This window comes from Pungitius pungitius, chromosome 1, assembly GCF_949316345.1.
Source record: "Pungitius pungitius chromosome 1, fPunPun2.1, whole genome shotgun sequence".
Taxonomy (NCBI): Eukaryota; Metazoa; Chordata; class Actinopteri; order Perciformes; family Gasterosteidae; genus Pungitius; species Pungitius pungitius.
The window spans coordinates 33,382,024-33,407,911 of NC_084900.1; the positions used below are offsets into that span (position 1 = coordinate 33,382,024).

At 41.3% G+C, this 25,888-nt stretch overlaps 2 protein-coding genes across 5 annotated transcripts; one reads left to right on the forward strand and one right to left on the reverse strand.

Annotated features, from left to right (window-relative positions):
• Nucleotides 1-249: 249 nt before the first annotated feature.
• On the reverse strand, nucleotides 250-11,874 carry bcas1 (brain enriched myelin associated protein 1). 4 transcript variants are annotated; one of them, XM_062565474.1, is made up of 15 exons: nucleotides 11,769-11,874; nucleotides 11,524-11,615; nucleotides 11,171-11,255; nucleotides 10,265-10,467; nucleotides 7,466-7,597; nucleotides 6,622-6,678; nucleotides 6,174-6,209; nucleotides 5,684-5,899; nucleotides 4,755-4,820; nucleotides 4,495-4,539; nucleotides 4,300-4,365; nucleotides 4,025-4,063; nucleotides 3,229-3,351; nucleotides 2,570-2,779; nucleotides 250-2,163 (listed from the first exon to the last, which is right to left on the reverse strand). In XM_062565474.1, the coding sequence occupies exons 2-15, from the start codon at nucleotides 11,563-11,565 to the stop codon at nucleotides 2,083-2,085; spliced, it is 1,401 nt and encodes a 466-aa protein (XP_062421458.1). In that variant the 5' UTR covers nucleotides 11,566-11,615; nucleotides 11,769-11,874; the 3' UTR covers nucleotides 250-2,082. The 4 variants fall into 4 exon arrangements, with proteins under 4 accessions (XP_062421458.1, XP_062421452.1, XP_062421455.1 ...); XM_062565468.1 differs by having other exon boundaries at nucleotides 4,300-4,539; XM_062565471.1 differs by lacking the exon at nucleotides 6,174-6,209 and having other exon boundaries at nucleotides 4,300-4,539.
• A 1,489-nt stretch (nucleotides 11,875-13,363) lies between these two features.
• On the forward strand, nucleotides 13,364-15,845 carry pfdn4 (prefoldin subunit 4). The gene is made up of 4 exons (XM_037480778.2): nucleotides 13,364-13,509; nucleotides 13,978-14,085; nucleotides 14,541-14,681; nucleotides 15,288-15,845. Exons 1-4 carry the CDS (start codon nucleotides 13,483-13,485, stop codon nucleotides 15,417-15,419), a joined length of 408 nt encoding a protein of 135 aa, XP_037336675.1. The 5' UTR covers nucleotides 13,364-13,482; the 3' UTR covers nucleotides 15,420-15,845.
• The last annotated feature ends 10,043 nt before the right edge of the window (nucleotides 15,846-25,888 follow it).

Below are 25,888 nucleotides of genomic sequence, written 5' to 3' on the forward strand. Positions count from 1 at the left end.
ACGCGGTGGTCAAGCGGATCTCGTGCACGGCGTGCAATCTTTCCATTCCCATTCGTCTCCGTCTCCATCTCCCGAAGGAGGGATTGAGTCTGATTGTACGGAAAAAGGGTGTAAAGGGTTTCCCTTTAAACGATCCCTCGTGCTTCTGGGGGTAGTGCGTGTAGGGACTCGCCGCTGTTTCATTATTGGCACAGTTTTTTTCACAGAGTGAATTTGCTAATAAAAGCATGAAGACATCAGGAAGCGGCGGCGAGTTTGCAGCGTGGGTACTGAGAAGTGTTTTATTTTAAGAGAATGTTAGTGGTGAATTTCACACTTGAGCAATACAGTTGGCAAAGAGTCATGTATTCATCTTAGTTTAAAACAATCCCCAGGGGGGAGAGGACTTGACCACATGGCTGACACAGTGCAGGCAATACCTCACGTTTTCTCCCTAAGTGCCACGGCAATTACTTTGATGCACAATATAAAATGATCACAACGATTATAGAGGGCAAACGCAAAAAGAGTAAGAATAAAGGAGCAGCGGTGAGTTATGCCTTTAAGGGGGCCGCGACTCATCACTTAATGGCGGGCTGAATGGTGGGTCTCAGACATTACTATTTAAAACACATCCTTCCAAAGACTGCGCACTGTGTTATCCATCATTGGAATTACATCATAAATGGTAATAGAATATGTGAGGGCATTCCTTTACCTGAAACATACAATTCCTTAGATCTGGTTTTACATCTTTACTTTTTTTATCTCTAAGGTGTCTCGGGGACTCTAAATAAAAAGTAGTATTTGATAGTGTCGGACCGTCAAAGGTTACAGATGGCGGTCTGCTCTGCGGTGCCCTGCCCGTCACCTGTCTTTCAGCCAACAAAATAAACTCATGGATGAGTAAGGCTCGCAGTATTTTCCCCCGACGCCCAACATACTGAAGGTAGGACTCATGTGTCGCGCCCCGTGAGTTTGGTTGAGTGTGAATTAAAAGAATTATTATAGATCTGATGTGTGATTCTTTTTTGCCAAACTTGCTGAGCTGCATATTTTTGCGGATGTTGCAACACCCGGTGATTTTTCACACGGTTTCCCGGTTGCCGTGCACATACGTGAATGATGAACATATTTATTGTCTTCAAGATAGCTACACACACACACACACACACACACACACACATGCATGCATAAAGCAAGGCCACCAAAAGCATGATATTATTTGCTCCTAATGCCAAATACAAGTGACTGACACCACAAGACTTCCATTGAGTTACATGGCACAGAAGAGCTGCGTTCAAATGAAAAGCTGAACCACTGTGAGTAATAAGAACTGCAAAAACATACCACAAGGACACATCTACACAACACCTTTTTTACACCAGATGGATTTTTTAAGCTTATAGCCAGTTCCCCTCACACCAATACAGACACTTGACTGTTAGAATACGTGCGCATGTGCTTTAGTCTACATAGCAAAGTTAAGTGCTTTTTGTTAAGCTAAGATGCTCCTCTTATTTGCTCTTTTTTAGAGCTGTTAATGTCAATATATGATATATGGATTTAAGTGCTATGCAATTTCATGGGAACCTCTGCACTGCCACAGCTGCGTGATTTTTTGTTGTTGTGTGAACTGTAAAAAATAGAACCTTTTAAAAATGTTTATGACAAACACAATGCTAAAAGCGATACCGTTTACCTTCTATTGCATGTGAAAGAACAGAGAGAAGTTACATTAAATGTCTGCAGGAAAGCTTTCACACTCATTTTGCTATACTTGTCAAGGAATTTACATGACCCAAATACAATATGTATATGCTGTATAAATCCCAACAACCTCACCATGGACCATTTCAAATCAGCACTTGTGCAACTAGCCGCTGTGCGTCTTTCCGACTACTTGCCTTTGCTTTTCCACTCACTTTTCCATGCAAATTGTAGCTTTGTGAACGATAACCAAATCAAAATGTAGTTAAAGCAATGCAATAAGAGTTTAAAGAATAATGAGACAGATGAGGCACATAAAGACTGAGTAAGCAACTGAGTAGCAAGAAAAAGAGAAGGAGTCTGTACAGAGGAACTTCACTCTTGCTTTTGGGTTCATTTGACCTTCTCAGGTGCCGGAGGGACAGCGATCGTCTCTGTCTGGATCCCAGCGTCTGTCGAGTTACGCTTCTGACCCTGAAATTTAAATGGGATAAAATGTGTCATTGCGATATCTCAATATCTACTTTTCCTTTCTCTAAAGACTCTTGTATATGACTACATATATAAGCCATTAGAAATTCATTTACATTTCGGTTGCACTTCCTCAATTTCTCACGAGAATTGTTTCATGAAACTAAACAGCCCAGAACGCCGTGTGAAATATGAAGTCAAACCTATTAACTCTAAGTCATTAAAACCAAAGTGGAGGAAAAAAAATCACAAAAATGTTAAAACAGTACCCAACAATTTAGTTACCTAATGAGTAGCTACTGCCTCCTAGTGGAGATGTATCTTCACAACGTTGCAAAATGCAGGTTTATTTAAGTTAAATCTTAAAGAACAATTTGCCAAGTCTAGGGACAAGTGATCCTTTCTTTACCAGAATCTTAAAGAACTGATGGATGGAGTTCCTCTTCTCCAGTTTTTTGGGCTCATTGGCTGCAGCACCTCCGGCCTGGGAGGCCACTGAAGCAGGCTTATTATCTACAACGGCCTCTGATGACTTGGCGGCTGCTTTGGGTTCCTCCTTGGCTTTCACTGTCTCTGCGGCTGCAGCCGGGGCTGGACTCGCCTTTTTGGGATCAGCGGCCTGTAAGTGTTGCGGTGCATTATGAAGGACCCGAATTATTCCAGTGCTCCGCCCGATAAGATCAGGTGTAACGTGTTTAGTTGTTAGTTGTTGTTGAGGCAGTGGGTCTCAGTGGCCGCACCGAACATCACAAGCGATGTGTGTAGAAGCACTGTTAGGATTCTTGACAATAATATAAAAATGGCCTTGACAAAAAAATGGTTTGAGAGCACTTCAATACCAGATGTAATTGCTGAAATTACTCTGGAATAATCAATCTATTCTCCAGAGGTAATTTTACTCTATTTACCACTCCAGTTGTTCTCCTGAGGAGCCGAGCTTTTGTGGTCATGTGGTCTAATAGTACTTCAAAATTCACATGAATATCTTACTTTTTGTACTTTAATTTTTCTACAATTTATTCTCAGACATTGAGAAAAAAAAACGTGAATACGTAAACAGCCCCTTACTTTAGGCTTGAAGAGAGAAAAGAAGGAGGATGTTGAGGCAGTTTTCTTTGTTTCCTGCACAGGGGGTGGCGGTTCTGGTTTTGCTGCAGCCTCCAAAGTGCCAGCTTTTGAAGAATCCACCTTCTTTTATCAAAACAGCAGAAAAGAAAATACACATGAGGTACTTAAGCATTAGGAGCAGCATTGAGGCGGACGGAGTATAAGGGAAGCATTCTGCCATCTGTGAAATAAAAAGAAGGAGTAAGGGGGGGGGGGGGGGATTCCAGGCAGAATCAGAGCAGAAAAGGAGGTGAAAGAATGTGATAAGAACCAGTCCCTGTAAGTGAAGACACCCGCTGCGCCATGCACATAAGTGTATAATGTCACTTTCTTTAAGGAAAGAAATGAAATAGTAAAGTGAATGTCTCCACTGAAGACTCTTCCCTTAAATGTAATACGTCGACACATCGGGAAAATGAGGGAATTTTCTTTCTTTCAAAGTGATGAGAATACCGATACCATTTTTAATATCTCTCATGTGCTGTATGGACACCTTTGACTTAAGGTTTCACTAAGAATGGAAAAAGCTCAAAACCATCTTTGTCCCCCATGCAAAAGTCAGAATATGTTTCTCTCTTTGGTACAAAAAAATATATTTTCTATGATTATCGAACAAAAAACAAACTAAACTAATCTAATCTAATCTAATCTGCTACTATCTGACGTCTCAGATTTAACAGACAGAGATGAGAGCGTTCTTCTCATTTAACTCTCGGCAAAAGCATGAAGGGCAGAAGATCCCAAACTGTTGATTTACCTCCGCCGCTACCATGGGCTGTGATACAGCTGCCACCATCTGCAGGAAAGGGAATTATTTATTTTCCCACCAATTTAATAGCTGCATGAAATGCAACAAAAATAGGTGATAGAAATGGATAAAATCCCTTTTGTATAAAGCAAAGATTTGAATAATGAGAGCAAATGCTAAACAATTTACTGATCGTTTTTTGATTCAAGATCAACAACATTGTGTCAGAGTTGCCTGCAGAGTGAAGAGGATTTCATTTTCCCAAGCACTTCCTGCTGATTTACCTGTGCTTGTAAAACTGGCTGGGCCACCTGCTCTGCTGAGTCATGGGTGTCAACATTATTTTCACTCTGAGCAAATGCAGATGAACAAGAACATGTCAATTTCATTGAATTTCTTTGCAGTGTAGAACATGGTGATGTAATATAATCACATAATCTACCCTTAAGCCCCAAATTAACAACTCTCTTTTGATTTACCTTGACTTCTACAACAACTGGCTCAGGAGCTTCCACTGGTGTCTCCTGCAGAGCAAAGCTACTTATTTATTTTTTATTTATGAGATGCAAATTAAGATGGACAAGAACACGTGCTGTAATTTGCATAATCTGGCCTGATTTTCTGACCGCAAATGTAATTATAAGAGGATTCAAAACAAGAGTTAAATGTGCGATTAAAACTTGCATTAAAACACATTAGCAATCCCCGAATAGAAGATTGGGCATGCTCTCTGGTTTACCTCTACGTCTACAACTTGTTGTACGTCTACTTCAATGTCTGCCTTTGTTGGGGACTCCTTGTTTCTCTGCAGGACAGCGGGGAATCGTTGTTAGTAAGAAGCTAACACAACAGAAAAGGAAGAACATTTTTTTGTATGTTGTACTTTGTATGTTAGCCTAGCAATGGATGCTAACTAATAAAAATGAATAATGTGACTTTTTTTTGGGAAATTATTATATTTCATCAAAAGTTGGCAGGTCAAAACCCCACTTAGCACAGCATGAATACTGGAAGCCAGTACGGCTCCTTGCCAAAGCACACAAATAGCCGTTGTGCTAAGCTAATGGTCTGATTCTAACTCCATACTTAGCTTACAGAAACCATGGTGCTATTGATCCCCTCATCTAACCTCTTGGCAAGTAAGCCAGATAATTCTACTTCCCAAAACGAAACACAGTGTTGCTAAATAATTCATGAATGCAATTTAGATGTTGGGAATGTAATGTATTATGGAAATATGGAATGTGGTAGAAACAGCTGCACTAATGCGAGGATAATTTACTGAGGGACTGGCGGCAAAGTCAAAATTTTGAAAGACTAGGAAAAAAAGCCAAAACCCTATTTGCCTGGATAAAGTTAAAAGCTGACACATTTGCAGCAGGTTCCGATATGGAAACAGCAAATTTTCCTGTTTCAGCCTCATCCGGACAAACCAGCTCTTGTTCTGTTAGTAACAGGATGAGCCATGGTCACTTTGAGAACATAATAACGTGACACTGTACCACTGGAGGGGGCCTTGTCTCCACATGCTGGAGCACCCTGGACCGTAGCAGAACCTCACATTCACATATATTTCACACTGAGTTATAATCTGATTTATCTATGGACTCCCTATGGACATAACCTTCATGATCTTGTCTTGCAAGCTCCAGTTTGTTGTTAATTTACCTTTGAACGGAAAAGTTTGCTTAGAGTATCTTTGGCTGATTTTCCTTTTGAGGACTCGGGCTGCTTGGCAACGGCTTTTGGTTCTTCTTTTGGTGTGGGTTTGACAGGTTTAGCAGCTGGTTCTGCCTTGAAATCCATTTTGGGTGGCTCTGGAGGAGGTGGTGGTGGGATAGACATTCCTTTGGGTGCTGCAGGCGGCTCAGACACTTGTGCGACCTATTCAAGAGAGAGAGGTTGTTAAAGCAATGCACACGATCACCTTTACCACTGCACGCCTTTTACACCAATTTTAGGTATGATAAGATAAATACAGTGATTCATCCAGTTTAGCGACTAAGTATTCATCCAACATAAACTATTTCAAAATTAATTAGTAAGAAAAAAACATTAGAAAATAAAGCAGAACTTCTGGAACTAAACTGAATCCAAATATGCCCGACAAACATATTCTTTTTAGGGAAATAAAACACTATTTGGGCATTGTGCTCACTGTAGTGGTTGCTGCTGGTTGGTTCTCCTTCTGGGACTATTTTGCAACAGAAAAAGGGAAGCAGTGAGAAATAACGTTAAACTGATGCAAAAAAAAACATGCAAAAAAGCTTGTAATGTCCTATAAATAGTTTGGAGAAGCTATTGGTTCTTTAGAAATTAAGTGTTTTTGGGCATCAGAAATATCAAACAGACATCTATACAAGGTAAGGAAAAAGGAAAAACAAATTCCAGCACATACTATTAAATAATCTACCCCAAACATTACTGAGCTCACTGATCTGGCTTTTTTAAATCAGAACAATTGTTATATATAATATGGTTATTGAAAGGAAGTCAAAGTAAGTGGGAACTCTTCTGACTAATCCATTGGTGTTACCGTCATAATGAATGAATGAATATAAAAGGGTTTATGAAGCGATGTAATCCTTCATAAACATCTGTGTCACCTGGTCTTTTACGGCAGCAGGAGCAGCTGTTTCCTTTTTGGTTATTTTGGAAGTCGTCTGTGTAACAAAGAAGGAACAATTAACCGCTTTCAATCAATTTTTGTTCACGTCACACAATATCCACCTTTGTTAAATCTCAATTTGACAAAACCGTCGAGCTGCAGTGCAAAGCAGGGTCAGTGCAGTGTGAATGCAGACATGGGCCTTTATGATAAGCTGACTGAGGCACCCTGAGGTCCCTGACAGAGCACATACAGTACGTGCGCTGTCATTGTGATAGCCATTGTGCTCCCGGAGATGGCGTAGGCCTGCCCTCGCTCTATCTTCACAAATCTCAACTTCCAAACGCACAGGCCTCCCTTGTGAGCTCACCCGATGGGCTGAACAATAGGCCCGACACATTCCTGCATGTTCAGAGACTTGATTAGCATGGGGCTAGTGCGATGGTAACTCTTTAAAACAGCATGAATCCAAAAGAGATACAATAGCTGCTTGTCTGCTTTTCCATCAGGCGCTGTGATCATGGCACATTTTGCAATGGATACCTTTGCTGCCATACATTCTTTATATATATATATACCCCAACAATAATTCTATAAATGGTTTTCCACTCTTTATCAGGCAAATTCATACATTTCTGCAGTAAAAATTCAAACACTACTTATCGTAATGGTTGTTTTAGCGGTTGTCTTCCTTCAGTAATAGCTGGCATTAACAAAGGTGGATTCACTTTTGATCAAAGCAATAATTCAACTCATTCCCCCAAGAGCTATCTAATTTTACAAGCAATTACAAATGCCAAGTGCACATAAACCACACTTAATTCTCCAATGGCGTCACTTACTAGTGATTTGAAGAAGTTCATAACTGGATTCTCTTCTGGGTTATTGTCCTCCTGGTTTCCCTCGTCAGATGCAGGAGTCACACTCTCTGGCTCCGTCAATGATTCTGACTCTTGCTTTCGCTTAGCTGTCTCCTATACACCATCACAAAGAATTAGCCTTTGAGAATTGCGTTAGAGCAGCGTAGCTTATAATGCAAGCAGTGAGGGTCTTAATCGCAGCATTGAGATGGGAGTACACAATTCCAACCATGCCTCTGCCTACTCGGGGCACTGTCAACAATCAGCCTTTTATTAATGCGTGTGTCCCACCCCTCACTCATTGCTATGCAACAATGTGTGAGAGTTTTGACCAGAGAGAAGAATGTCAGGAAACGCAAATACCTTTGCTGTGTTTTGATGCTGGGTTATCTTTAACCAACCTTGATTTTAAGATTATTAGTGAATCTAATAACATCTACATTTCTGATTCATTTTTTACAAGGTCAGCGACCAAAGGAATGCAAACAGATAATGAAGAAAAGGCTGAATGGTTTCATTTGTCATTTTATTGGAAAAGTGTTGATGATGCATAAAAACAGAGGGACTTTTTGCTTGTTATGATAAAACACTATTCATTTTACAATTGGGTTATAATTACTATTGCACATCATTAAACTCCTGGAGGCAGACCGATCATTTTCAACAAAAAAGTTCAGACAATTCAAACAGCGTTTTACTGGTGTTCTTGCTTTGGGGCTACGTGAACAGTGACCGTGATGCTGTAACCCGATGAAGGGAGCATTAAGGCACCGTGCCTATTCGTTGATTCTTCAACAACTGATTTACAAGCCGACTGCAAACTCACAGCCAAAGCCTCTATCTCTGTGCTCGTGACACTCTGTGAGTCCACTGTTGAACCCGAAGAGTTCACGCTTGATTCCTTCCCTGCGTCCTCATCAGCCGCTTCCTCTGCAGAGACCTCTGGTGACACCTCGTCTGGAGTCACGAGGTCAGCTGAGAAAACGTCTTCGTTAATGATTTCCTCCACGATGGCCTCGAGAACAGCATCGAAACTCTCTGACATAGACTCGTCTGAAGTGGTAGTCTGGGAGTCCACCACAGCAGAAGTATCTGTTTCATGCGCCATCTGTCCCGTCACTCCATCTTCCATTGCCTCCATGAAGACGGTCGGCGCGCCGGGCTCTGTTCGGCGCTCAAGGAGGCTCGACCTCTCCTCCACGGGCCCCTCGGGCACCTCTGCCGGTGCAACCTCGGCGTCTTTGAGTCTCTCTTGGACTGCAACGCGAGGCTCGCTCTCTCCTGTGGCGTCCATCGGGGGCACGTCTGCAGGTTCCTCCTCAACGCTTTCTGCCACTGCTTCCATTCGATGGAACGATGCCTGCGTGGCGTCTACGTTCGTCTCGCCAGTGACCCTCTCGACCGCCTCCTCTGTAACGCCGATGCTTGCTTCCTGGCCCCCCGAAAAGCCCCCATAGGTTGATGCAGTGATCACCTCTTCTATCAGAGGCAAGCCGTTGGCCACTGCGGCCTCCTGGGGAGGCGGGCTGCTGGATTCTAATTCTTGAGAGAGGGCGTCGATTGCCGCTTCCCACATCGGGTCAACGCTGTGTTCGGTTACAGTACTCGGATCCGCTTCTTCGTAACCTTCTGGTCCCACGGGAAGCTCCTCATTGGGAGCCTCTGCATTGATGATGTCATCCTCGGGGCAACTGTTGCCCTTCTGTGAGGGCTCATCGTCCAGTTTGTCTTGTCGAGGTGTTCCTGGTCCGTCCGCGTCGACCGACACGTCTCCGGATCCCTCGCCATTGTCTCCAGTAGCAACTCTGTCCGCGGTCACTGACGAGTCTAACTCATCACGCCCCTTCACGCTCTCTCCTTCAGGATGATTGTGGTCGACGTGTGTGTGTTCTGCCCGTTCCCCTCGGAGCACCATGCTTTCAAACAACACCACTCTTTCCTTGATGGTCCAAGACTCCCCGTTTTGCCGAACAAGCTCGTCAGCGGCGACGCGGGCCGACGCATTCAGAGGATGCTCTTCAGTCGATCCGGTCTCCTCGGAGACTACGTCTTCAACGGGAGCCGCGTTAGTGGGGGTTGTGACATCTTCGTCCTTGTCGGTTTGGGTTGAGATATCTGCTTCGATTATCCCGTCTGTTTGTGTCGATGTTTCGGCTTTTCGAAGTGGACACTCAATGCTCTCTAGCTGCACAGCGATGATCACTGCGGCAGCTTCTTCTCCACTTGAGGTTGACTCCTTGATCATGGAAATCAACATTTGTGTTTAGATGAAATACAGCTGTGTTTGTGGTTGCGGGACACTTATGACAACTGTGAGTTTCATCACTTTGTGACTGAGAACAATTAGGTAAAGAAATTAGGTTATTATTATTTTTTTTGGTTTGTACAGTGAAAGTGGCTCAAATCTATGTATAATTTTCTATAGATTGGAAAACATTAAAATATTTGACTGGCATTATTCTATAATATGTGTGAACAAACTCATGAAATTAGGAACATCTTCAATGCAGTCCCTTTACTTAATAGGAGCTGATTCGCCTTTCCGTCGCATCTTTAAAACCAAGCTCAAAGATGGCTCAAAAACATGCAGTTTAGTTTTTAGAAAGAACTGAATGAGTTAGGGTAAAGGTAAAACTGCTCAACGAGTAAGTACTGGATTTCTTTTCCAGTCGTGGATAAACTCTTATTTGTCAGTAGAAAATTGCAGTGTTGAGTCAAAATAAGCAACTCAGACAATATTTGAATTTCACCCTTGAAAACAAACAAGAAAAGTGTAGTCACCGTCAGTGGGTTTGTGGCATCCGTTTGATCTTCTTCACTTTCCTTCACCTCTTCCTTGTGGATGACGACTTCAAGTATTTCAGAAATAACTGGAGCGGCAGCAGGTTTACGGTCTAATTCCACAATCACAAAATCATTTGGTTCAGTGGCAAGCTTTGAAGAGAAGGGCTCGCTATTTTTCTGGACTGCGGTCTCACCGTTAGCTGCAAAAAAAACAAAAAAAAGAAGAAATGTGAATAAAATTTTTCATTCTTGCAATTACCAAACTTGTTTATTTGCACATGACACATAGATCCAATATATAGTATTTTTAAATTATCAAAATAATACTAACTGGGACTAAGTTTGTTTTCTTGTAATGTGAACTACCTTTTACGTAATGATTACTCACTTTGACTTCAACGTTAAGCTCTTTGCATGCAACATTTAAGTCATGCATGATATCTACTCATGCAATGCTTCATGAAGTCAACATGGGCCCAGTGACATTATTATTATTATCTGCAGGGTCAACATTGGCTCTTGGACAAAGTCAAGTCCCAGTGGAGATCCTACAGCACCATTGTCGCTGCAAAGGCAACTCCAACCAAACCCTCCATGACAGGACAAATAGTAGGCTACTATTCAATATCTGAGACTACGCCTAAAGTTTACACTGGAAGTCTCAAGACAGAGGCCAGCTGTGAGTCACTGTGTTGACGGAGCCTTAAAAAAGTCCAAAAGACTAATCCAAAACACACATAGGACGATCTGCTGATGTGCAGTATTTTCCCAAAGAGCAAGATACAATGAGACAGATCACAGGATACAAATCTTCTTTCATCTTTGAATTCTCAAAAGGGAACATGTTTAACAGTGACACAGTGTAAATATTTTACCAGCAAAGGAGAAGACGTATGCACTCACCAGAAATCTCCAAGCCGTTAGAGGAGAGGTTTGCAGAGAGGCCGTTTGCTGATCCATTTATATGCTTCTCAGGAATCCTCCCGTTCTATAAAAGATAATGAAGAAATGTCTGTTTGTGTTATGCTCCACAGCTCATGACACTCTCTACACTGGGTTACAATTTTAACAGAAATAGTGGGGGGGTTTTTTCCCTGTAAATGAACCCCTGAACAATTCAACATTTTGAAAAACTTGGAGATTCACATTTTAGGCCAAGAAGCAACTAACATCTATTTTGTATTATCCCAACCACTGATGTAGAGGCAGCAAAGTTATTTATATTACAGGTATTACAGCTCTTATTAGAATGTTACCCTGTTCGGCTGTTCTTTGTCCTTGGAGTGCTCGTTTCCCATGGTTCTCCCAGTAGAGACGCACAGATGCAGGCTTCTAAACAAAGACTGAACTGAAACACAAAGAGAAACAAGCAAAAACGTAGTTTTGTTATGTACAAACCAGCAAATACATCCCGGAGAGAATGAACAATGTCTGCATAAGTGGTTAAAAAGATGTGTACAGTACAATATCTTCTAACTTCAGTATTAATGAAATGTCTTACCTTGTTGCACCTCTCGTAAGTCAATCAAGTGATATCCTCCTTCAACAAAAAATGAAATATGGACGATTCTGTGAGAGCGATGTAGTTCCTATTCACTGTGTGTGTGGGGGATGTTGGCAGCAGCCTATATACACGGTCGGTTTGCTTTTAGAAATGGGTGGGACCGTTTTTAAGTAATCAAATGTTTTCATCCAGTAAAAAAGCCCAACAGAGGGTTGGTGCTCTTTAATGAGCTCATGGTAATCTCACTGTGAAAGATCTGATTATACCCCCCCGACGTGATAATGTAGGTTCCCTCTAATCACTCACGCAATGTTAACGCAGCACATTTTTGTAACAGGATGTGTATTAAGGATATTGGCGTGTCACACTTCCAGACTGCCAAAACCAAAATATATATGGTATTGGGCTGCTTGTTTCAATATATTTAAGTAGAACATGTTTTAATATAGGTCCTTATTAGCTGTTTATATTTATTCGTATAAGTGTAAAGCATTGCTTTGGTATTATTTGAGAAAAAGCTTTTTGATTGGCAAAGAACACCTATCTGCTTCCTTATCACAGTTAATCAAGAAGAACAAAGAGCTCTGTAATGAAATCATCTGTGTTTACAGACTTTCACAGGGTCATGTGTAAACGTCTTTAAGGGCCTTCCAATACAGCGATACCAACGGAGACAAAGACAAACTGACTTAAGTCCATCAGCTGATTACTTGCTCATTTTACTATTCTCATCTTCTGCTTTTGGCAATAAATGTGCTCTGATCATGTTGACAAAAGCCTCTTTATGCAAGTCAACCAAACGAGTCTGAGTGCGTTTCACCACAAACAACTACAAGGATAACGTTTCTCAAAAAGAAACGTCAAATGCGCAGTAGCCCATTTATTGAGCTTATTATGATAAGTGTAGGAATCCATGAACACAATGTCTCAATTGTAGCCTATGGCCTGCACATGGAGGTGGGAGTTGGATTCCCCTGTTGGGATTGTGCACATTTGACATCGTTCAAGGCCCAGCTGAGATGCCTCAGGCAAACTCTTCATGATGTACCAACGCCTACTGCTTTCAGTAGTCATGTTTCAGTGGCACTCCACTGCAAAAAATCCACCTCACTATAGAATTGTAAACTGTTTTGTCAAAAAAAATGTTTTCTCATGAAACTGCCAGGTTGCACAAGGCTGTATCTATCTTTGATGTGGTAAACTTCTCTCATCCTTTGCAGCTAGTCAAAATTGGATTAGATTTAGTCGTACGGTGCTAGCTCTGTAGGTGTATTCAGTAAATATTTGAGTTTGGGTGAAGTACTGTTTGCTGTAGAACCATTTCAGAGCAGCAGTTCGGTTGATAAAATAACTTGTTGAACATATCGTCCGCCACATTTTTTTAGAAGATTAATGTTAATTTCAAATCAAATAGACAGAATTCAGCATTTAGTTGAAATAGCGCTCTATGTTTTTGGTTTAGATGGAAATGAAGAACCATGTTTGATACCACGTTACGTGTCCAAATTATATTGTTTATTATTAAAGCACATGTGTGATCGAGGGGAAACCACTATGTGCCGCTAAATGGCGGAAAACCAGTAAAAACGGCCTAAAACAACCCCTTTTTTCTACCATCCTCACTGTCATGCGCTGAGGCGGCCGCTCGGTGGCGCTGTGGCCATTTCCTTCTGTTGAGTACATCAGTCTTTGTGCAGTCGAGGAAGCCGTGATGGCAGCCACCATGAAGGGACCTGTAGTAAGTACTAAATAAAGAAAATTGTGTCTTGTGGACACACCGTCGAGGTATCTTTTGACGCCTGACGCTAAACAGCAAATGGGGTTTGAGAGGGGGAAAAGGCCACAGTGGCTGGTGGTCGTGGTTTCAGACGGTCGCAGGCACACCCTCGTGTAGCTAACGTCAACGACTGGGGTTAGCAGCCGTTAGGTGCTAACGTTAGCTTGCTAGCTCACGCGCTTGCTAGCTTGTTCGTGTGTTTATGGAACTGAGAGCTCTTGACAATCCACCAGCATAAAGATAATGGTGATACTTGAGTCTCAATAGTAAAGGTACTGATTTTGCAGATTGGCCCAACTCAGAAATATTGTCTGAAATGTCGTGGTACGTTTAAAGTAACAGAACTTCAGAATTATGCTAGATAACAGTTTTTCAGTAATGTATTTTTCGAAGGCTGACAGCTTTAAACATCTATCCTCTTTCTTGTAGGGCGTTGAAGACGTGAACGTCACATTTGCTGACCAACAGAAGATCAATAAATTTGCCAGGAACACAAATCGGATGACGGAGCTGAAAAATGAAATAGAAGGAAAGAAAGTAAGTGGTGTGTGTTGTAAACCTCACCCTCTCAGGGATAACCAAGTGGTCATATGTTTTCTAAAATCATATTTAAGAATTATCTGGACTATTCTAATAACCAGAGTAAGTAGTTAAATCCTGACACTTGTTTTCTCTTAAATGATCATTTTTGATTGAGTCCAAACATTAGTTTTAATGAAAAAAGGTGCATAATCTCTCTTTTAAGCATCTGTTTAATAAACCCTAATCTGTACTGTGTTAAGTGAGAAATGTTTCCAATAACTACCCTCACACCTACTTCAACACCTTTTTAAGTTTAACATGGTTCCAGTCATCAAAATGAATCAACAAAAATTCCACTGAAATGTTACTTTGTTTTTTTTGTTTTTAAAAGGTTGTGCATTTGCTTAATCAGTCATGTTTGTTAACACCCTCAATTGAGAGTGTAACGGTCCGCTGGTGTTTCCCTTCAGAAATCGCTTCAGAACTTGCAGGATGCCAGCGATGACCTCATGATGTTAGACGACGACGCTCTGTTGATCCCATATCAAATCGGCGACGTCTTTGTCAGTCACACCCAGGAAGAAACCCAAGAGATGCTGGAGGCTGCAAAGGTAAGTTTCGTAGTCTTTTAAAAACATGTCGGACTCTGACTCTAATCATTAGTAAAACACCCTTATTAAGTCAGTCATTAAGATAAAGGTCTGTGGAGGAGAATTCTTATGATGATTGAGCTAACATGAGCTTGAGTTATGTTCGTCAAGGCTGACATAAATACATCATCAAGTAGTTCACTTGAATATTTTATTCTCATTAAAACATTTTCACTTTAATATTCCTTAAAATAAGAACATGTCGAATCCCATACTGTCCCACTCTGGCTGAGAAACGTTTATGTATAACTAATGTTTATTTGTCCCTGTCCCGGACTGTTTTTAAAAATGGAGATCTGAATTCCGTTTGTTCCGATGAATTAACATGAGCAGATTTCTTCAAATTTGGCACAAAACGTCCACTTGGACTCAAGAATGAACTGATTTGCGGATTCATAGCGGATTCATTTAGTTTTCCTTCTTCATCGCATTTTCGCCTTCTTTCGAATCTTTTTATCGAGTCCTCTAATAACTAACCGATTTGTGGAAATGTCCCTAGTTGGTTGCCTCGCGTGAGGAAATGTCGGCGGTTGTCGTGTAATTAGAAGTTTTTTGTTCTGCAATCAGGAAACACTGGAGCAGGAGGTGAAAGGCCTTGAGGAACGCGTGTCTGCGATACAGCAAGTTTTGGGTGATCTGAAGGTCCAGCTCTATGCCAAGTTCGGTAACAACATCAACCTGGAGGCCGATGAAAGCTGAGCTGTCAATTGGACTTTGACAGCTGCCCCAACACAGACTCTGTCATGCAGCTCTCGTATCCGATCCACAAAGCGTCTGCCCAGAAAAACATCAAGCAGGACCTGGCGTGAAAGGTTGCAATTTGGAGCTCCTGGCCTTTGTTGGTGCACGCATGTTTAATGACTCGTCATTTTAGCTCCTGCAAAGCAATTTACAAGGACACGAAAAGATCTGGTTTGAAGATTGGATAGATGAACATCATGTCTACGGTCTTTTATTCGGTTTCTTTATTAACATTTGTTTCCTTTTACTTGGTGGATCAAACTAAAGTTAAAAAAACAGCTGTTTAGTCTTTTAATTTGGGACAAATTTGACATTCTGAGGTTGTTTCATTTGTAAACTCACTTTGTGTTTGAATACCCTGAAGGAATAAAGAAGTTGTCTCTGCACTAAGGGTGGAAATCCTTAAAAATGTTTACTCTGCTTCTGCTTCTGAATCTAAATCTGAAATGGAGTGACAAAAAGAGCCAAACTCCATCCTCCATTTTATTTTTGCAGTCTTAAATTTGCTTTGGAGAGTTTTTCTAGGCAGCGGTAAGTGCAGTTCTTTTCAAATCTGATATTTAATTGAAATGGATGACTAAGCATTTGTTGAAACCTGGTAAATATCGTTAAAGTGCCAAACTGAAACATACCATTTAAAGGTTACAAATTTAAAATCATTCAAAAGTAACATTTTTGACCAAATGTTTGTATAAAAAAAGTCAATATTTTGGGTCAAATCAGGTGGAACAATGTGTTGGGAACAAATATAAAAAAAACGGAAAAAATGTGTCATGAAAAAAAAGTAAATTTATATTTGGTGGAGAAAACATTAATATAAAAAAATACTGGGTTACAAAGTCCTCATTGAAAAGGGGTCAATATGTGTTAGGTCGATAAACATCAATACACCTGCAGACCTTAGTGATTCAAAGTTACCAGACGTGTGAAAGGAACAACTTTCCTTTGTTTTACGTCTGAATGGTTTTTCTTCTTTCTGTTTTTAGATAATCCTCTTTATATATATATTGGATGCTCTGTGGCTCCCACAAATAACAATACACCAACCTCATTAAAATGTGCCCTGTATATTCTAATACAGGCCACACTTGGACAAAAAGAAAAGTCGAGCTTAAAGTTACAGAAGACACCTCTGGAGCATCAAGATCTCAATTATCAGGTTCCTCCTCCCGGTAGGTTCCCTGCTGAGCCTCCATCGCTGTGATTAAGGAGACTCCGAGGGAGTCACGTGGAAAGGACTGCGCTTATTTCCCTGATGGCATCGTTCACTCGCTCATTTGTCAGAGGAGGCGGGATGTTTCTCTTCACCTGCAGCTTTTAAGAGTCCTTTAAAATGTTGATGTAACGCCGCGAACCGACCACAGGGTGTCTCTGTCTCCCCAGTTATTTTTCACGGTGGAACCAAATAGCTTCATCCAGTGCCAGGATGAGCTGAGTGACGTCATCGGACACGGCTGCACATCGTAAATATTGGAGTTACACCTCAAACACGTCGACTTTCGATGAACAATTCAGAATGAGAACAAATGAGTACAATCCAGTAGTCCTCGCAGGTTTTTTTTTTTTTTTTTTTCCTGGTAGCCGTTGTCTTCCACACAAGGAGTTGGTGCACAATTTATCATTTTCTGCGCTGCCGCAATGTGAGCCCACATGTCAGGAGAGTCGACCCAGGCGGTTTGAGGAGCGTCTCCGTTCTTCATCACTTACACAGCTGCTCTGTCTCGGCTTCCGTTCATCACATGTGAGGAGCGATCCCAAGAGCACAAAGCTACATGCTTTCTTTCGTAGGCCGTGCTATTTATACCGTGGCCATTCATACTAGTCTTGTTACTCTTTAATTAAATACCAGCAACGGGTCTCTGGTTTATATCGATGTACAAACAAAATCCAGCATCACGATCAGTTCTTCTGTATTATCTAACTATAATTGTCCACTATAGTACATCGTGGGCGTCAGGAACACTGAGATTGAGATAAGTGATGAGATGCGTGTTGGGGGGGGGCAGCGACACACCTGTGTGAACAAACAACCTGCATCATTGAGGAAGCAGCAAATGGGCCCACTGACCAAAAAGCCTAAGGAGGCTTTCAAGAGCGTAGTATTTCTTGATAAGGGATTTTAATCGCTGCACTTCGTCCAGTGGACGCAGAGTGTGGATTTATCAGCTGAAATATCTTCTGTCATTCATTTCATTACTGTCTGTCAAGCTGATCAGCCGAGACAATAAAGGCCCAATTCCACCGTGGCAGCGAATGAACCATCTGAATGATGAAGACAAGTACTTGTGTGGACTGATCCCTCTGTGTGTGTGTGTGTGTCTGTGTGTGTGTGTGTGTGTGTGTGTGTGTGTGGCATCAGTGCAGCAATCCGGTCTTATAAGTGCTTTGAAAACAAATTGGTGTCCCAGGGCTAACATCTAGTGGTTTATTTAAAGATTTGTTTATTTTTCATTTATGAATTGCTGAATTGTAAATTAAAACTTTGCACTCTTGTGACTTCAAGTCTAGAAGGGCTAAAATGTGTGAGTCTTAGCTAGTAAGTTTCCATCGGTCTTGCTAATTCGCAAAGAATAATACGTTGGAAATGCATTTCTATATCCACCACGCAACAATAGACCACATAACTATATGCAGGACCATATGAAGGACCGTAGAATGCCTCCAAATGTTTCAATGAATATCATTACCAAAGCCTGAATTTATACATCAGTTAAATTGCAAAGACCTTGAAGTAACTGAGGTTGTGGCACAATTGGAAATGCACATAAATCTATATAACAAGTGATGGACAACTTAAATCTCACCTGAAAGTTGCTTCTTATTAGTGATGTTTTTAGGGAATTCGCTCAAACATTACATTTAAAACTCAATAATTGTTTGAGTGAAGGGTTTGAATTGTTGGTGCCTTCGTTCACCACTTTCGTCTAGACTTCAATATCTCAACAATTATTTGACAGATTGCCATGCAACGGTGTACAGACATTCATTTTCCCCAGAGGAAAGACCCCCTTTGTTGTTCAAACTTTATTCAGGCACTACCATGAGATGGATATTTTCAGGTTTTACCAAATTGTTTCAACAATAATTGGATGGATAACCAAGGAATTTGGTGCAGACATTAATAGTCACCAGATGAATGATATCCCAGTAACTTTACTGATCCCTTGATTTGTCCTACAGCTCCACCAGGAGATGGATTGTTGTTTCTGCAGTGAAATCCAATGATATTTGTACAGCCATGTTGCACACATTGTTAGCCTCACCCTGACGACATTTTTGCGATTCGTTGAAATATCTCAATAACTTTGAGATGAAACGCCATCATTTACTCATTATGCAGCACAACGTCCACACATCCATTTGTCAAACAGTTCGATTCGTGACTGGATACCGGTTAAAGAAATCACATTCTGAAGCTCAACTTTGCTAGCATGCTAAACGCTAAACAAAGGCACAGACAATGGCAAACTTTTTACCACCTTAAAACCTGCGTGTTGACGCTCAACCACCTCCGTGCCCAAGTGCCGCCCGAAAGGACTCTCGGCCTAGTTGCTAACAAGGCGCTAGAGTCATATTGGAGGAGGTGATATTTTTCAGTGCACGTAACCAACGGGGCACGGCTGGGCCTCGGTGACCGAGCCGGCGCTCCGTCTGTTGCGCAACGTTGCTCTAATGGCCTTCACTGAAGAAGGATGAATGCTTCACATTCATTCCAACAGGATTTTCCCCCAAGTAGAGATTTAAACCAATGATCCTTCACTCATGTTAGCGTTGCTCTGACTCAGCGCTACGGTTCTCCAATTTGCTCCAATTTATGGTCCGACAACAGCACACAGAAGCACAAAAGACGGTTTTGTTTAGTGTTTCATTAGGGTGACATCTTTCCGCGATATTGCGTTTCCTCTATTCCCCCCCGACCGACCCCTATTTCCAGAAACATGTGCACAGCTTAATTAAAGGGGGAAGACAGAAGTGAGGCAACCAATACTGATTCATGACATTTCTGTTTTCACACCAATTAAAATGACTGGTTTTTACAGTGGTCCAAATTGAAGCATAAACACCCATCGGTCTGCCCGCACACCCCCCGGGACCACTCATGGTGTCAGCTATGTGTAAGGCGGCTACAGCCCAAGACGCTTTTTCGGGAACTGTGACACCTTTGGGTCTCGGTCTTCATAATACTTGAACGTCTTGGACGATAGTGACATGTGCGATTTTTTTCCTGCCGGTTACTTACTGCGATGTGCTGCTTCACGTCGGCTTGTTTTTATTTCCAATGTGTATTTCTTCTTCTATTTTGACATTAAACCAGACAAAACGGCTTGGAAGCAGGAAGACATCTGTTGTTGTTTTTCTAGGATGGCCCAGTATGGATTATATGTTAATTGGTCCTATTTTAACTAAGTGTGAAAGATGTGGAAAGGTCTGCTGTCTGTCAAATTAATCCCATCAATGTGACACGCTGTGAATCTACAGCCGGATTGTGAGAGCAACTTTTCTTTCTTTTTTTTTTTTTTTTGCCTCAAAAGAAAATAGATTGATGTCTCGATGCATTTTGCAAATTCATTCAGCCTGTGTTTATTTCATGAGGACATTTGACACATATTTGTACATATTTCCATGGTTGAAGATGTACTACAGGATAAACCACCGTTTGTCAATAAATTACTATTCATACTATTATTTTTCCTCGAGATGCTGCCCTGTGTAGAGATGAAATCAAAAACACAAAACCTTGGCTACAAGGGCTTAAGTCTCTGACAATACTGTGAACAATCTGTCCGTTGAACCTTATTTCTAAATGTAAAAACAAAGTATTTAGTAATAATCCTGTCTGGAATGAACACAATGAGGGGCCCATTATGCCGTGCGTTCGAGGCTGGAAAAGTTAAGCATGAGCTCTTTTGTGGGCTTAGAAATGAGCCAGCCAGTGCAAGATTTATATATGATCTTGACTAAAATGAAAGAGAGGACTGACTTGCTCGCCAGAAAAGCCCTGCAATGTAAAACCTCTTCAGACTTTTTGGAAAGAGGTCAAGTGTATGAATACCGGTGCTGATGGTGTTGATTTCGCGGTGGGCGAGAATAATGAGATATCCAAAGCTCTCATGTAGGTCACAGCTTCATGACAATTATATATATATATATATATATATATATATATATTTATATTTATCACTGCACTGTGATTGAATGGTCGCTGTGTGAGTTTAGCAAATGGGAAATTAGCTGTTGTGAGAATGTTTAAAACTTGATATGAAAATGTTCCCACACGTATGAATGTCCCATGTGCTCAGCCTCTCTGTAAAGGCTACTGTCCCCATTGCTGCTTATCTTCGGAATGCAAAGGAGGAGAACTCAGAGGGATAACGTTGGTTTGTTATTGTGTGCGACAAGATTTACAACGCAGTCATTTATCAACACAAATGCACCCGCATTTAAGACAGTGATAAGTAACTGTGTAAATGTATGTAGAGATTAGACAGGGTACACAAGCATAATTGATGCTTTGGTTAATCCTGCCAAAAGATGCACATGTTGCAGTACACTTCTTAGATATTAAATCTCCGATGGCAAAGTGCGTTTCTGCAAGTTTCCATAAAGAATCAAACAGCTTAACTTAAGCTTCTATTATTCATATTAGGTGCAGTGAAACGTCTTCAGAAACGGTATGAGTGTGAAGTCAAATATTCAACAATGAGATACTAGGATTCAACTGATGAGCAAGTGAATTCATTGACGAGAGCTCAGCTTTTGTGATCATTCCACAGATTCTACAGAAATTGCTGAATATTAACGACGCAAACCCCATTTCGGCAAACATCTTAGAGGGTATCCTGCTAAACAGGCTTCTGCAAAAGTATCAGACATGTTCACATTCTTAGAATTGTTGTCGGACCAGAAACTTCTTTCACTTCAATACAGAATCAGGGTTTGGGCGAAGAAATACTTTCACCTCCTTTTTGTTCCTTCACCGAGTTGTGCTTTTTAAAGCAAGTGTTCAACCTCAGCTTCACTGAATGTTCTTTACTTTTGGTAATCTAAGCTAAGCTAAGCTAAGCTAAGCTAATCAAAGCCTGGTTCTGGCTTCAAACCTGATGAACAGACCAGTTTTATAGCGACGCGTCAGTCAAAAGGCAATTATTGCATGCATATACAAATCAGAGTTATTTGATGATTGTTTACTACATTGCCGAGTGTACTTGGAGCACTGTAACTGAATCTTTTTTTTTTTTCAACCAGTGGCCAACTGTAGCCAGGGACATTATAAATATGGTGATAGAAATGCAGGTATTTCATCTTAATTGAATTTCTAATGACATGACCCCAATGATCCAAACCATCTGACAGCACGATGCAGCAGTTGCTGTTGCATCTGTCTCAGTAATTATAATTCCACTCAGAAGTGCTGGTATAGTGTTTAAATTGCCTGTGGCGCAGGTCACTTTACTGTGCAGCTGTGATGAGAAGCAGGACGCCAGCGTGATGGTGGCTTATTTAGCTCTGTTTACTTTAATAAAAGTATGATATTATCCAAAATAGAGTCAATAATATAGGGTTTTTTTTAGGTTTCTTTACAATTTAATTTAGAGTTTAATTTGGATTCCAAAACGTGCTTTCACCTTGTCAAGAGACAAAAGTCGTGCTTTTATGCATTTTGCATCATGGGAAACATTTGACACTTTGATCCTCTCTGCATCTAATCCAGTTTTCGAATAGATTCCATTTTAAAAATCCTCAGTCACACGCGATGGTATTTACTTTTAAATGAGCTCTGAGCACTTCCACGTCACGTGAAAATAAATAACCGAAACTGCCAGCAGCAGACTCCACTTCTCCGTCGACAGCTGTGTAAGATGAGTGCCTCCATGAAACAGAGCATTCCATCAGATCGCCATGCACACAAAGTACAAATATGAATGAAAATGACAATGTTTGATTTCATGGCAAGAACGAACACACAAACAGTGCTGAAGGCAAAATGGCTGAATGGTAGTAAAGGGACAGAATGTTTGTCAGGATGGGTCCGGAGCTGGGAGGAGGATGCAAGTCAGCGAGGTTCAATTCAAACTATGTGATGATTACGGAAGTCTTGTTTAATGTACATGACGCACTTTCTGTGAGTCATCTGCAAACACGGTGCACAGTGCTTTATTTACCTCTTCATTGCCTTTTATTTCATCCTCTTTGCCTCCTTTAAGGTCCTGCTGCTCAAAATGCGCCGTGTCGCAGACAAACCACATGTTTGATGCAGCCGTGCAGCCGTGCGGGGGGAGTTGTGTTCTTTTAAAGCCATGTTCCCAAGTCCATAATCAACTCTTAACAACACCAGTGTCTAATGAAAAACACGGCTTTATCGTTCAACACAATCCCTGCATAATTCCCCCAGCGGCTCCTGCCATATCTGTGGCCTATAGATGCAGGTGGGCCGCTTCTTTAAGTGTGATGGATGGAGTTTGGTTCCCGGCTGCAGCTTCTTCTCTGACCCGAGCGTCCCCGGGGAGCCTGGGATGAGCCTGAGCCACAACAACGTCCCGCTGAAAAGCCTTTTGTTGTGGATCGATATGGATTCAGGGAAAGAGCAGAACAGAGTCCCTTAACTCAGGGGTTTCTTTTCATGCATTTTTTGTTTTGTGGAGTTTATTAAGATACTATTAACAACAATTGTACAAAGATTGAGCACAAATGTTATATAATTTAGTGCATGTAGGCACATTCATATGCGGCTCATATGTGTTGCCCTCGCACTGTAAAGGGGAACAAATACACCTACGTGAAACCATGTTATTAAGGTGAGTTTGCTGCTTGCTTCTTGAATCAAACGATCACTTTTTATTTAGCTTTTTCTGTAATTCTTCACTCAGAATAAAGGGAAGTGTATGTTTAATAACAACTTCACAAATATGCATCCAGACCGTGAGCCTTAACCAGAATCATACTGTGTCTCCATGTATTATTTATTTAGAAGTGCAGCGCAGTTTTGATGATTGTCAAAGGCTTTAAATAATAAAGTTAAGTTCATATAATAGAATTGTTTTCTGTGAGGCGACGTGATCTGAAACTGCTCTTTCCGTAAGGTGTTTATTCACAGGGCTGCTATACATGTGCAGTTTGGATGGTTCACAGTGAGCTAACGGTCCCAAGCAGTGACAAAGACGGAACACGTCTGATATTGTGACAAACTAAGAATAACCTGAAACAAGATTTGAAAGAAGACAACCTTGTGTCTTCTTTTTAATTGTCCATTGCTTCAAGTTGACTTGGTTCATTAAAATAACTCTACAATCTATACGGGACCTTAAAGGTCAACAGATTGATATAGCTTGGAAATGAGCTTATTAACTTTTGACTACTCTTGCACTCTGTGAGTCTGTAAATATAAAGTCAGCAACTTGATTTAGCACAAAGACTAGAAGCAGCCAAAGGGGGAGGGACATTGCCACGAACAACATGAAACACATTTTAGTTGTCACTAATAATGAAACCTTCTGCATTTACTTACTAGATAATGTTGACCATTCAACTGTTGATCAAATCAACTATGGGCAGAATTAGCCCCCCCATGCATATACAAATATGTATATGTTTTCTTCATAATTTACTTTACCTCAAGACAACATAGTTTTGACTGCAGGGACATTTATCTGGACAAATGAATCCAATGATGAAATCAAGTTAAAGAATAAGTACTCTGTGGCATTTAATCCAACAGAGATCTGAACTCAGTCAGCACAAAGATTCTTTACCCTCGCAAATAGAGGATGGGGGGGGGGCATCACTGTGGCACAATCTTGAAAGAGCTCCCGCTCTCGTGTACCACACATTTCTAATTTCCACCAGGGGAGCCTCCATTAAACATGCGCATGTCTATTCAAGAGCAAATGCACTGCTACAATCATGAATGAGGTCCGGGGATTAAATGGATATTACCGGGGAGCGCTTTAGTCGTGTTTATGCACCTTGGAGCTACAAAAAGCCACAAGGAAATTCAGTTTCAATTAAGAGTTTCTGAAGTAGGCGGGAAATGAAGTTGTCGGAGGCGCGTTTAAATGCTGGCTAGCCCCCCCCCCCCCCCCCCCCCCCCCCCGCCCCCAGATATGTGGGGGGAAAATTCAATGATGTAATGGTTTATTCCCTCACTGTTGTGGCTCTATCACAAGCATACCCTCTTTCTCCTACAATCCCTGTGCGAGTACACGTCCATGAACACGGGAGCCCGTTAGAAGTGGAGCATGCGGTTCGTTTCCAGGGCAACTTTAACCTTATATTCTTGGGACTTTTTTGTTTGAAGACATCACGCAATCAACTCTTAAGCACTCTTAGCTGCTTAAATGAAAGTGAATTAATATCGCCTGGGATGGAATATTAATCATATTTTAATGAATTTGAGTATGAATTGATTTAAGTAACAGCTTCTAGTTAAATTCACAACACGGGGTCATATCTTGTTTTCTTTAACTGCATCCACTGTCTTGTAAGAAACTTTTGAAGTGATTGTTTTGTGCCAAAATGCCTTTCAAATTATCTTAGCGTTTGCAAAGATGTCATCTGTCATCTGTTGTTTTGCTGGACTTGGCATGGATAAAAGTGATTTTTAAAGACTGATTTGATTCCAACACACATCTCCCACATATATAAGGTGTGTATTTGAAATGTAGCTGTCTTCCAGCCGCAGGCAGCTGAGTCAGCTTTCTTTAAACTCAAGGACAGCGACGTGAGCGGCTGTCTGACCTGCGTTATTGAAACTCTAGTCTTCAGTTTGCACCAGTGTTCTCCAGCCCCCTTTGTTTATTTGAAATCCCTTCATGTGTTTTTGCGTCACTCTGACGATCTTCAATTCAAAGGCGCCACGGGGGTCGTCATTTTGTCCGATTTCTTTAGATTGGTAAATGTGAAGAAATGATCCCAACCAGGTCGGATCGGCATCCCATTTGTGACGTATCATACTCCCCCCCTCTGTGTAAACACAATAACTAACATCACCAAACACCATCACACTGGTTTTCCAAAGCCTGTTTCACTCGAATTGTGCAGAATTGTGTCAGTAAAAAAACTTTTAAGGAACTTGCGGAGATGCTTGACCTTCTGTCCCTCCCGGATTCATGAGGCAGCACTATTGATTTAAACAGGTGGAAAGGCCCCTTCTCCTGCCAAGGAAATGTAATCATGTCAGAGGTCCGCCGGGTTATTGCACAGGACACTGCCGCTGACGCCATAGGACGCTTTATGTCGGGGGGGGGGGCTTGACAATATTAATTTGACTTTCACCTCCTGGGAAAGAGGCCATGTGGAGATCCACAGCAGTTCCGTGAGCGAACGCCACCTAGACTGAAGCACTGGAGAATAGGTTAATAATGACATTTTATCCTTGGAAATAGTTGCGAGGTGCTCGGGAAGGGCTCAGGATTCTCGTTCCGATTCTC

Excerpts from the sequence above, each read along its gene's own strand:
- bcas1 (XM_062565468.1), bottom strand. The coding sequence starts at position 11,565 with ATGGGAAACGAGCACTCCAAGGACAAAGAACAGCCGAACAGG. Across the intron at positions 6,210-6,621 it reads CTGCTGCCGTAAAAGACCAG|TCCCAGAAGGAGAACCAACC; the intron begins GTGACACAGATG and ends GTTGCAAAATAG. Across the intron at positions 2,780-3,228 it reads TTTCTCTCTTCAAGCCTAAA|GCCGCTGATCCCAAAAAGGC; the intron begins GTAAGGGGCTGT and ends CAACACTTACAG.
- pfdn4 (XM_037480778.2), top strand. The coding sequence starts at position 13,483 with ATGGCAGCCACCATGAAGGGACCTGTA. Across the intron at positions 14,086-14,540 it reads ATGAAATAGAAGGAAAGAAA|AAATCGCTTCAGAACTTGCA; the intron begins GTAAGTGGTGTG and ends GTTTCCCTTCAG. Across the intron at positions 14,682-15,287 it reads AGATGCTGGAGGCTGCAAAG|GAAACACTGGAGCAGGAGGT; the intron begins GTAAGTTTCGTA and ends TTCTGCAATCAG.